Source organism: Nematolebias whitei, chromosome 20, assembly GCF_014905685.2.
Source record: "Nematolebias whitei isolate Nwh7 chromosome 20, NemWhi1, whole genome shotgun sequence".
NCBI lineage: Eukaryota > Metazoa > Chordata > Actinopteri > Cyprinodontiformes > Rivulidae > Nematolebias > Nematolebias whitei.
The window spans coordinates 31,650,867-31,662,932 of NC_056517.1; the positions used below are offsets into that span (position 1 = coordinate 31,650,867).

Genomic DNA, 12,066 nt, shown 5'->3' on the forward strand with positions numbered 1-12,066 from the left:
AGCTCTAGCTGTGAAGTTACATGTTCAGTTCTATAAAAGTTTGGCAGAAAGTCAAAGCCTGTTTTAATTGTTCACTGCCTTTGACCATGGCGGCAGACAAGCTGCTTCCATTTTTCCTGGCAAACGATACAAATTATGCACCTCACTGATGGTATTTCATGATCCCATTCACCTAGAAGCTCTGCCGCATACACATACATGCAAACAAACACACTAACACACCTGTCTACTACTTGATGACAGGGAGATCAGGTTGTACACAGGAAACCTTCCGTAATTCAATGTAGATTTTTTTTTTCTACCAGTCTCCCTTTCTTAATCTTTTCTTATTTAAACATGGGAGGCCTTCTCTTCGGCTTCTCATTGAAACATTAATACTCTGAGCGTCTAAGGAGCTAAGAACTCAGGTACTCTAGAAATGGAGACTATGCGAGCAGGAAAGGACAATGGTTGGACTAGCAGAGGGAAGAAAGGCCCTTTTGTGATGAGAGGTGGATGGACATGTCCTGAGGGAAAACTGCTCCTTGTAAGATGGGTGGTTCTTGGCTGGGACCCTCTTCTCTTATGTCCTCCTCACTAGCCCCCAATTCAACACACGAGCTGTGATTTATAGATTGGTTCCTCTTTGATGCTGACATCTGTTTGATATTGCCTGACAGGGGGATTAAATGAGCCAACTGGCTCTTGGGGTGGTGGTGTAGTGGACTTTTGTTTTCCTTGCTGGATTACTTTTGACTTTTGTTTTCCTTGCTGGATTACTCTTGACTCTGGTTTCTTTGCTGGATTACATCAAGCTTCAAGGACAATCGACGGCGTAAGTCCATAGTTGGAATTCATCCCCATGGACAGGTGATGATTTCCAAAGGGGGGACTGTAGTGGACTAGGCCCATGTCAAAAACTAAGTCTAAGGTCAAAAATCTTGACCTTAAGAACCTTGTGGGACAGGAACTGTCATTTCATTGATTTGAATCCAGAAATACAGGTTCACCCATCCTGAGACTTTCTCTCTTGAAGATTCAATGTGAAAGAACACTCTCTTTTTTATTATCATTACTATTTTACAAATGTTGATAATCAAAATGTCTTAGTTCAAACCATTTTAGATGTTGCAGTGAACTAATCAATTTTATTAACTGTGTAATGATTTTTATTCTCATGCAAAGTAGAACTCATGTCAAAGCTGTTACAGAGTAATTATGCCTTTTCTGATTTCTGCTTTTGAATGAGCAAGTGTAAGTTGGTCCAAGGTTGGAGTCAAACGCAAAACAAGTTGTTAGAACTAACTGTCATGTTTTTAGAATCCTCTCAGACATAAATATAGAGGTTTTTGGCACCTGTTTCTGAAACGCGCCAAAACAAAACTATCTCTGTCTGTGAGAACATTTCTGATCTGTTTCATAACAATTCTTGCTGTCTTCTAACCTCTTACGTCACAAAACACACCCCGTCTGGTCGGTTCTGGCCAATGGGAATACTCCCAAGAGTGAACCGGGAAACAGCTCTTTAAAATGTCAGTACTTCCTGGTCTACTCAGTTCTGGGAAGCTCTGCTCGAGTTCGGTGAACAGTTCAGTTCTGTTAGAAGCTCTGGGATGGTGCTGGAACAGTTCTGGGACAGTTCTGTTCAGTTCTGATGGAGATGGGAAGGTCCTGACATGACAACAGAGCTCTTCCGAGGTTCATGGGATTATAACATTTTCCACTGAGGTGAGCTTGTGTCGGACAGACTCGCCGCTACTCCGGAGGAGTAACAGCATCCTACGGAGACGCTGAAGGGTGCGTTAAACGGAATCTCGCCTGAAGACAGCTCCAGGTAAAAGAGTCGATTCCACCACCGAAGTGTACCGTAAGAAAAGCTGAAGAAAGCCCAGAGAGTGCCGTTCTGTTAACACACTCCCTCAAACCCCATCCTTTACTCTTCTTTAACTTCTTTCATCTTTAAACTTTTCTCTCAAATAGAAATTCTTCCAGATATTTTAGAAATGTCTGTGTAAAATGCTCACCCACATCCATGTGGGTAAAAGATCATAATTGTACAGTTTCATAAATGTCTGTGGTGAAGCAACGGAAAAATCATGGCCGTATGATTTTTCCTGATTGATTGCTTATGTTGTTATTTTCATAATTTGCCAAATTAATGTAAATGTTTGATGTTAAACTTTGATTCTGTAAATAAATGACCGCATTCATTTTGATGGGTCAAACATAAATGACGTCTCACGTTTGCATTTCCTTAAATTCAATGCACGTTTTATTCAGTCCAGAAAAATGAGGAATCCGTGTTAAATGATGAATATATCTGAGCATCTGTTCATCTACAGTGGCGACCCTCTTCGTAGCAGAGTGATGGGAAAGCAGACTGTCGACTCATGGGTAATTGCGAACCTCACCGAGGGGAGGGATGAAATGTGTAAAAACATGGCTGATGTTAAAGGCATTCACATGAAAGAGCATGATTAGGGCTTTGTGTAGGATGCACGGATGTGCAACTACGTGTATCAGCAAGAGTGTTTGACTTGGCGTTAGTGGGTACACGGATTCTTCTCAGCACATTAAAGATGACGTGATAAAGATGACATGACAATGCAAGAAAAAAAAAAGAGGCCAACATTTTTCCAAAGGGTTAATATATAATGAACCAAGAGGTTTAAAAGAACCTAAAGACGTGAGGCATTAAGAGACTGATGTTAAAAAGGGGCCGTTTCTTTCCTTTGCTGTCTCCATGTTGTTAATAAAGTGAAGATGCAATGCAATCTGCTAGCTTTGTTAGATGATGGCATTTCATAATGCACTGTATGTGAATGTAGTGCATTATAACTGGAATTAAACTAAGTGGCTTTAAATCTATATTTTAATTGGATTTATAATTTGAACTTTTATCTTATAGGGGGAAATTTTGATTTCATAATCCTGGATTTTTGTCTTTAGTTACTTTTAGCAACTATAGTTTAGGTAGTTTGTTGTACAAGCAGGCTTAAAATTGATTGTAAACAAACTCCAAAAGTCTTGTACATTATATATTCACTCATAGATTAAACAGTTATTGGCATTAGACTTTACTGGAAGTAAAATAAAGAATGTTTCCAGTTAGTAATTTTTGTTAAGTTCAGTCTTTTTCCCCTCCTACACCAAGTTTTCCTTTTTTCTTTTTAATATTGCATTTTTATGTGTATATTTATGTTGCTAATCACTTAACTGTTTGAGTTTCTAAAAGCTGAAAGTTACAGATTTAATCCAGAAGAGTGACTGTTTGGAGGAGTGTGATGGGAGTCTTCTTTTCATTTTAAAAAGTGAAAGACTGAAAATGAAAGTGGTGTAATTACTGATAGTGTCAGAGATTTAACAAATGATGAATCACTTTAACCCAGATTTAGCTGGCTAAAATAATTAATGCGTTCAGGAAACGACGGGGATGTTCGGCTCTGATGAGCAAATGTGTTGTCAAACAAAGAAAGGAAAAGGGTGTGAAGAGATGGACTAAAAAGATTTTCAGATTATTCTCAGAATGTTTGAACTGTTTTCAACAAGCCAAAAATGTGTTACCTCTGCACCCTGTCTGCTTTTACTCCACAAACAAACTGCCCCATATGTGATTTTTGGGGGTGACGGAGGTGGAAGAGAGAGGAAGGGAGGGGGAGGACACAATGTAAACCAAGCTTCACTTGGTTTTGGCACCTTGTTGAGCACAAAAAGAAGATGGGTGGTGGCTGAGAGAGAGAATATTACATGAGTCAGCGAGGATATGATAAAAGCCAAAAAGAGCAGCAAGTCAAATGAGGACACGTTAAACTATGGGATGTTTCGAGGCTCCGAAGTTTGGAAAAGCCAAGGTAGGATTCTCTCAAAATGAAGAAAGTGAGCAAGTTAATAAAAAAATAAGAATAAAGTAAAAATTAAAAATGACAAGTACCATATTTTTCACTAAATAAGTCGCACCTTTCTGCATAAATTTGCAAGTCATGCAACTTATACACTGAAGCGACTAATATACGTTTTTTTCCCATATTTATATTCCAATTTTTGGCTGAGATCTGACGATTTCATTCATTCTGACATGGAAAATATTGAACACTACCATTTTAAGCCTTTAGAGGGCCCTAGACTAATATAGGAAGCCAAGTGTCTCATTAATAGGTAAAAGTGGATATTAACGAGACACTTGGCTTGCCATATAATCACCTCTGTCTCGCTCCAGAACTCTTGGAGTAAACGTCAAATCAGCTGCATTTTGGTGCGTCACCCTTGCTAAATGCAGCTGATTTGACCATTAAAGTGCATTTATTAAGGAAAAGTTAAACTGAGACACACCTTTGCTATGATTTTGAGCAAACAAGTAATAGTTTTTAAGTGTTAATCTTGTTAAATTCTTGTTAAAGTCCTCCCATGCATGCTCCCGCCATTTGGCAGCCAATCAGTTTTTGGTATAACACCGGCCCACGTTTCCGGGTGGTCAGCAGTGGCACACAATAGATGCGACTTATACGGCGGCAAGTACGGTATGTGAATCAGCATTAACTAAGCTCATTCTGATTTAGCTAATCATGCTATAAAACATCCATAACACCAAATAAATCCTCCTACGGTTCACTCTTTTAAAAAAAAAGTTGACCTCACATATCAACAGATTACATGTCCTGAAATATAACAGAAGGCAAATGACTCATTCAGCTTTCTGTTATATTTTCATTCAACCACAGTAGTGTGTATTTTTAGCAATACTTTCCATATTGTTGCTGGGAAAACATGACAAATGTTGTAATATCTAAATGATTAGCATTAATCTCTTCCCACATTCTTTCTGAGTTACAATTCACTTTATTCCCAGTAATAATGACATCCTGAAGACTAACAATGATGAGTTCCTCTGTGTAATATATGACAAATCTGTCCTGTTGTTTTTACCTCAAAATTGACTGATAAGTTCCTCTTGAGGGCGATTTCATAAACCAGGCTTATCTCAGATTTGCTCGCATCAGCTCCCTCTGGAGTTTCCCCCTTTTCCTCTGGGCTCTAGAAAAAAAAAGTTTTTTTAAATTATGAAGTAATTCACTTGAAAACTTTTGAAAAAGATATTTAGGGGTCAGTCACAAAAACAGGGAAGGTACTACTGTTCACTGAAGTACATTATAATTAAAAATTGTGACTTTTAATGTCATAATTTGTAATTAAAGCAAAATGGCAATGTTACAACAGCCTTCAAATGTTTTTTAAATTCCTGAAGCAAACTAAAATTAGAGCAATACAAGTTTGCAGATGAGACTCCACCTGCAGAAGAACTTTGCTAAAGTATAATGTATCTGGAAACTGCTACAATCTTTTTTATAAAATCCTTAATGATGATATGCTGTTCCTTTTTATTGCAAATTTTACAGCAAACCATGACTTCAAAACAGTGGCTAAATAGGTTTAGCCACAAAAAGTCAGCCTAACTTTTAGCATTTGAAGCGTTTTGTTTTATTCAACCTTTATTTATGCAGGTGAGTCTCACTGAGTCACGAGGACTTATTTTCAAGACTGACATGTTTTAGACAAAACCACAGATAAAATACACACAACAATAAACAGCCATAAAATGCATATAAAATAAAAAGTAAATAAAAGTAGTGATATAAAACAAAATAAAATGAAGCTACATTATGAAACGAGGTAAAATACTAAAAACAGGAACATGTTTGCATTGATTTGTGCATTGAACTTAATTGTTTAAATCTCTTAGAGAGGTCAAAGTCAACAGCTTCAGATATTTTTGCAAGGTGTTCCAGGTTACAGGAGCAGAGTAAGATAAGATCAGTAGTGAGTATCTTACCTGCAGTATAGCTATCAGCGTGATCTCACTCTGGATGAGCTTCTCATGTTGGAGTCAGACTAACTGATAATCAGGCTGATAACAGCTCAAACTTTAAAAACTCTAAAACTCTGGGTTTTTACACCTCATTACTTTGACTGCTCGGCTCACTGGACCAGTTCTGAGCTGATACAGAACACTTATCAGAGCTGATCAGCTCATAGTTGGTGAGTTTATCTGACAAAGTGGGTGTTACTGTTCACGGTGTTCATCAAGGTTCAAGTCTTGGCCCAGTTTTATTCAGTCTTCACGCGCCTCCGTGTCGCTCAGAAATGGGATGTGAACAATTTGTTGGTTTTCAGCATACAGTACTCATTTAACCTGGAACTGAGAAACTGAAGGATGATTGGTAAGCCTAATTTTGTACATCAAGAATAATATAAACTACATCTGAAACTTGTTGTTTACACAACTAATGTATTAGTAAATAAAACTGAACAGAATGACCTGCAACTTCCTTAAAACTAGTTAAATTCAGAAACACAGATTATTATAACTACCCAACCAATCAAAATTTGACAGAATGATTGCATGTTTTTAGGTCAAAATATGTCTGTACAAAATGTTTTATTTCATCTGCAATTTCAAACGTATCCTCAATGACTCGAGTTTGAGCTTTCAGTGATTTGTAAAATGATTAGACTAATTAGATCAATAGTTAAAAACTATTATTTTCAAACCAATTATCAAGTTACAGTCACTTCAGCTAATAATAAAACCGAGTTCACACCAGCATGCATGAGCCGTACAACAAGAGGCTTTTTCCAGCCAGTTGTCTATGGGAATGCTCTTTATCTTTTCATGTCCAACTCTTTGTCTGATTAAGGCTGAAAGGCTGCAGTCTTCCCGCCCTGGGCTCTTTCCTCCTCGCCCTGCTTCATTGTGTGACCTGATATGGCCTGATTATTACTTTGAGATGAGATTTCTTGGATTTCACAGGGTTCTCTCACATTGTACCAACTGTACTGTACAGAGCCAAAAGTTAATTCTAGCAAGACATACATGTATTTTGTTATGATGCATGCGGCACTGTGGAAAAGTTCGTGGCAATTTAGATGTTTATAATACCAGTCATTGTGCAGAACTATCAAGATAGTGTTTGAGAAGTCCTTAAATATTTTTGTAGTACAAAAAAAAAAAAAAGATTCTACAATAAAATAAAATTTGTATAAATTAGATCAACTGACCAATTAGGGTTTGTCAATGGCCAGTACAAATGTCAGAGCAGCCAATGGCCAATTTATAAAGCTGATTTTTGTCCAATTACTATTGAAGTTTAGAATTCATACAATTACCGGTACACTGTAAAAAATTTTGAAAACAAAAAAATAAGAGAAAGGAAGAAAAACAGTGATTGAAGAAATTTGGAACGATGCTTACAGTAGGGTGTGTGATAGTCAATGGTATGAAAAGAATACTGCTGGGTTATGAGTATTTTTAGACAAGACAGCTGCTCATATCTGAAAGACTGCAAACACTTTTATTTAGTAAAAGTTTACTACAGCTATATTTCAGTCAACTTCCTTCAGGATCTGCCTGTGTTGAGCCAAAATAAGCACCCCTGCCAAGAAATGTACCCTAGTTACAGGGAACATTCAGTGTACTAACATTATCCTAGGAAGTCGCCTTGTCCTGTCAACAGAACCGAGCACCCTGCTAACAAAAATCACCCGCCGCCGAAAGTTCCGCTACTTCTGGATATGGAGCGGAAATTGTAGCCACAGGACAATTGGCTTCGAACTAATGCTAGGTCGAAGCCAACTGAACTAATGCCCCCAACAGGCCTGCCACAATAACAAATTTTGCTGGGCGATTGTCTCAGAAATTATTGAGAAAAACAATAATATTGTTTGAAATTTGAAAATAATTAGTAATTATTGTCAAATTTAAGAATAAATGTTTGTTAATTTGTTTTGCGTGTATTACCTTTTTCGACCACCAGATGGCAATATAAGACTGTTTGAACTAAAGGATGGATAGTAAGGGAGCGAGTAGCGTGTCTCTTTAATAAAAAGGACTCTTGTAAATGAGTCCTCGAGGCTCAATGTGACTTACCTATCTAAATAAAGGTTGAATGAAAAAAATGGGAGTGAGGACCCTTGACATGACATGGGCTGTCTCTCTTCGATTCTCAAAATGGCGGACGCTTGGTGTGGTTTGAGCTCTTTAGCATAGCATTTTTCACACAAAGCTTTTAATTAAAAAAAAAAAAAATCAGTTAACAAGTTCTCAGCTTCTCTTTGCAGAGAAAAATAACTTTACACGAAGGCACGATTTTCAACTGTTAATTTTGGAGCTTCGACAAGACGGAGTCCCCCCCCCCCCCCCCCCCCAGGTCGGCCTGTTAGCTTAGCTCGTAGCTTAGCTGCTTTTAACGATCCAAAAACGTGATTTTGGACAGAGAGACACAAAGAAATGATAAAGCCGATAAATGAAACTGAGGTCGATAATTTTCATTTACCATGCGATTAATTGATTTATTGTGTATCGCGACAGGCCTCCCCCCCCCCCCCAAGTATAACATTTCTGCACATATCCCTACCAAATAATTAAATAAAAACATTTTTAAAGAGGCAAAAATTGATCAGTAAATAATTAGGCCAATAATTAGGTCTATTCCTGGTGTTTATACAAAATTCTGAATCTATGTTTACCACAACATTTACAAAGTAGACTAAAAACTATATTATTCTGCCTTATCTATCAAACTCCAGAGAGTGACTCAGCCAAGTTTTCTTTTATTCTTACATGAAATTCAAAATGAATTTCAGACGGTTCAAGGTCGCATTTTCCTCTTTCACTATGAACACTTAACGTGTGACTGACAGTGTATATTTAATTTCAAGGTTGTCTTACAAAGTTTCTCATTCTCACTTACACAGACTTTTGAGTTTTTACGGAATGCTTTTAATAATGTTCTGTCTGCTCTGCAAAAAGAAACAGGTTTTACATGTACGCAAAATCAAGCCCATGGTATTTTCTAATAAAATAGAGGTGTCAGCAAATATCCCATCAATTTTATCTCCACGAGAAAAACATTAAGAGCTTGTTTTAATCTATTTATGCTTGGGTTTTCTCTTTGATTGAGAGCAACTATTTAAAGCTCACAAAGCTAATTTGTGCAAAACTCAAGGAGCGGTTAGGTTTTTATTATTGAAATAATGCATGTTTCTCACTTAAGTTACTTATCAGCAACCTTTATGTCTTTGTTTGATTATAGTGATGTGCTGTACATGTGTCCTGTCCAAATGTCTCCAGTCCCTGGACACTACCACAGCAAGCTCACTCATCACTGTGAGCAGTACACTAAATCTGACTGGTCTTCTCTAAGTGCATGCAGGTATACCCACTAGATGACTCTAACATCCCACCCCACTAGGCTTAGTTCCATCTTATTAGTGAACTTTTCTACAAAAGAACTATACTTACGCTCTAACATTGTTGTCCATCCATCAGTTCCTTGTGTCTGAACTGAATTAGGGGAAATAAAAACATTCACTTTTCTGCCCCCTTGGTGTGGAACACCCTACAGACTGATGTAAAATTGTCAGACCTTTCTTTTGGAGCTTTTTGTTTTATCATGAAAGACAGTGCGTCCTTAGGCGGCTGTGGCGAGCTGGACTGGGAAGCTCAGTCCTCACCTCCTTCTACAGGTGTGCAGTGAAGAGCATCCTGTGCTCCAGCATCAACGTGTGGCGTGGAGGCTGCACAGCTGCAGAAAGAAAAGCTCTGCAGAGAGTGGTGAAGGCACAGAAGTCTGTTGGGAGTCAGTCTCCCCACCATCACAGACATCTACACCTCCAGATGCAGGAAGAGGGCCAACTGCATCATGAAGGACCCCACTCACCCAGCACATACACTTTTTGCCCCGCTCCCCTCAGGCAGGGGGTTGTGGAGCATTAAGTGTAGAACCAATAAACAGAAGAACAGCTTCTACCTTGAAGCTGTTAAGACTCATGAAACCTTAACCAGGAAAATCACTGTAATGCCAGTTTAATTGGTGATATGTGACTTATCTGTGCTGCTGATTATCCATGCTGCTGATCTCATGCTGATGTATTCATTCATACGCATCTGCCCACCACAGACTCATGTTCGGGCTGCTGTTGTTATGCCGTATTGTTTTACATTATTAGTGTTTAGAGTATATATTAGATCTTTTAGCGTACCATTTGGCGTTTGTTTGCCGTATATATTAGTGTATATCTTAGATCCTTATATACTGTTTCTTTTTATACTTTATATTTTTGGGTGCAACTGGGACCCTGTGTACATAATTTTGTTCCACCTCATGTATCACATGTGATGGAACTGACAATAAAGTTGACTTGAACTTGAATCCTTTGAACATTGAGTGTGTTTCTAACCACTGAAAAATGGTAAAGGAAAAAAAAAAAAGAACTGAAAGGGGACACAGAAAATAAAACATAGCTAGGTGCAAACTAGATTTCAGGAATTAAATGGTACATTAGAGTAATTAGAGCTGAGGTGGATTTAATTTTAAATTGATTAAAGTTAGATAAGTTCTCATTTTAGTAACTGCACAAAAATACTCAGCACTGCAGGGCCATTCCAGAAAAAAAGAAAAATAGATCAGCAGCATAGAAGCCTTATAGTTTTATGCAAGCACGACTTTCTAGCTTGGAGGAGTCGATTTAGACCTCAGAGGTGAAGGCATTTATAAAGAGACAAAAGTACTGAAGGAACAAAGATGAAATAAAAAGACAGTATGAGTAAAGGTCAAAGGTAGCTTGATGTTTCATAAGGGTCAGGTCTGTGCAGATAGCACAATTACAAATAGTATTAGAGAACTTTTAGCACTTGTATACCTGCGGTGGCCGTTCAGGGATGGGTTCATTGCGCAGGGCTTGAAGGGCTTTCATGGCAGCGTTGTGTCTTGCCGCTTGGCGGGTTCGTCCATCCCCAATAAACTCTCGACTCCCCACCGAAAGCTGCACGTAGAAGATCTTAGGAACTGGATAATGGTACCTGGAACAAAACAAAATTAAACATTTATAAGCAAGAAAGCCAACTATCGTAACAATAACCAAGTCAGGAGTAAATTGAAATATTTGTCTACTCTGAACAAGACTTAAAAGAAATTTAAAAAAAAAAGGAAAAAGCAGCTCTAACCCAGTTAACAATTCACCCAGTTTACACCATTTCTAAATTAAAGACCCACCACTTTATCAGGGTCAATTACTACACAATAGACTGTTGGCCAACCACTTGAGTAATGCGTCGCTATTGAATCTCAGCTCATGGATGCAAAACAAAGCACAGGAACATATATCCTCTCCTCTTTCTTCTCGCCCTGAACATAGATTACACTCTCTTTCACTGAGCCTTGACAGAGTGGGGCTGAACTGTCACTGTGCAGATTTAAAGGTCTGCATGTGCGATACCCACTCCCCTCCCCTCCCCCCCAGGTCAGGAAGAGAGGAGCTGAAGACAAGGACTGTGGTCAAGGAAAGAGAAATAGTGGGAAAACTAATAAGAGAAGCAAGAAAAACAAAGACTTTAATATCCTTCTGCCTGTCAGCTTTAATCTCTGCAAACATACACCGATATTCACAGAGATATACAGACTCCATATGTGGTCGCCACAAACTGAGATTTATGGAAATATGTCTCGATTAGGGTCTAGTTCCTAGACTGCATTTGGTATTTTCAAGTTTTTAATGAGAAGAGTCTTTCACTGGGGAATATGAGAAAGTTCCCCCCCCCCCCCCACTGTTTCCAGAAAATAAAGCCAATTAAATGTTACTGCCTAATTATCTATTTTACTGTGTAAACCAGGAATGCACGATACTGGATTTTTGGCCGATATCCAATATGATAAAACTTATTTGGCCGATAACCGATACCAATACCGATATCCCCCCCCCCCCCAAGACCTACTTACAGAGACTACATAGCTTTCTCTGCTGTGGAATTAAAATACTACATTTTTCTGCATGGTCTTTGTCAATTTGGCCTGCTACCAAATGCAGATGGGGGCTGAAAACACTTCAACTTTGATAATGAATAATGTCTAATTTATTCATGACATTTACTCTCTCTAACACATTGACAACAGTAAAACAGTGCAAATTTGTACATTTTCACAAATCTAAACTCAATAGCACGCGTGATGTCATAACGTTACAGGCATCCTTGTCACTGGGTTATCATACAAAACAGTAACAGTGCTTTTATTTATATATATATATATATATATA

General features: G+C 38.1%; 1 protein-coding gene across 3 annotated transcripts in view; it reads right to left on the reverse strand.

The window, feature by feature from the left end:
* stau2 (staufen double-stranded RNA binding protein 2) overlaps window positions 1-12,066 on the reverse strand; it is a 111,864-nt gene that overhangs the window by 77,402 nt on the left and 22,396 nt on the right. For all 3 annotated transcript variants that reach the window (XM_037693888.1, XM_037693889.1, XM_037693886.1), the window contains exons 6-7: window positions 10,675-10,834; window positions 4,903-5,010 (exon numbers count right to left, since the gene is read on the reverse strand). In XM_037693888.1, coding sequence (XP_037549816.1) covers window positions 4,903-5,010; window positions 10,675-10,834 — 268 coding nt within the window. The remainder of the gene's footprint in view (window positions 1-4,902; window positions 5,011-10,674; window positions 10,835-12,066) is intronic.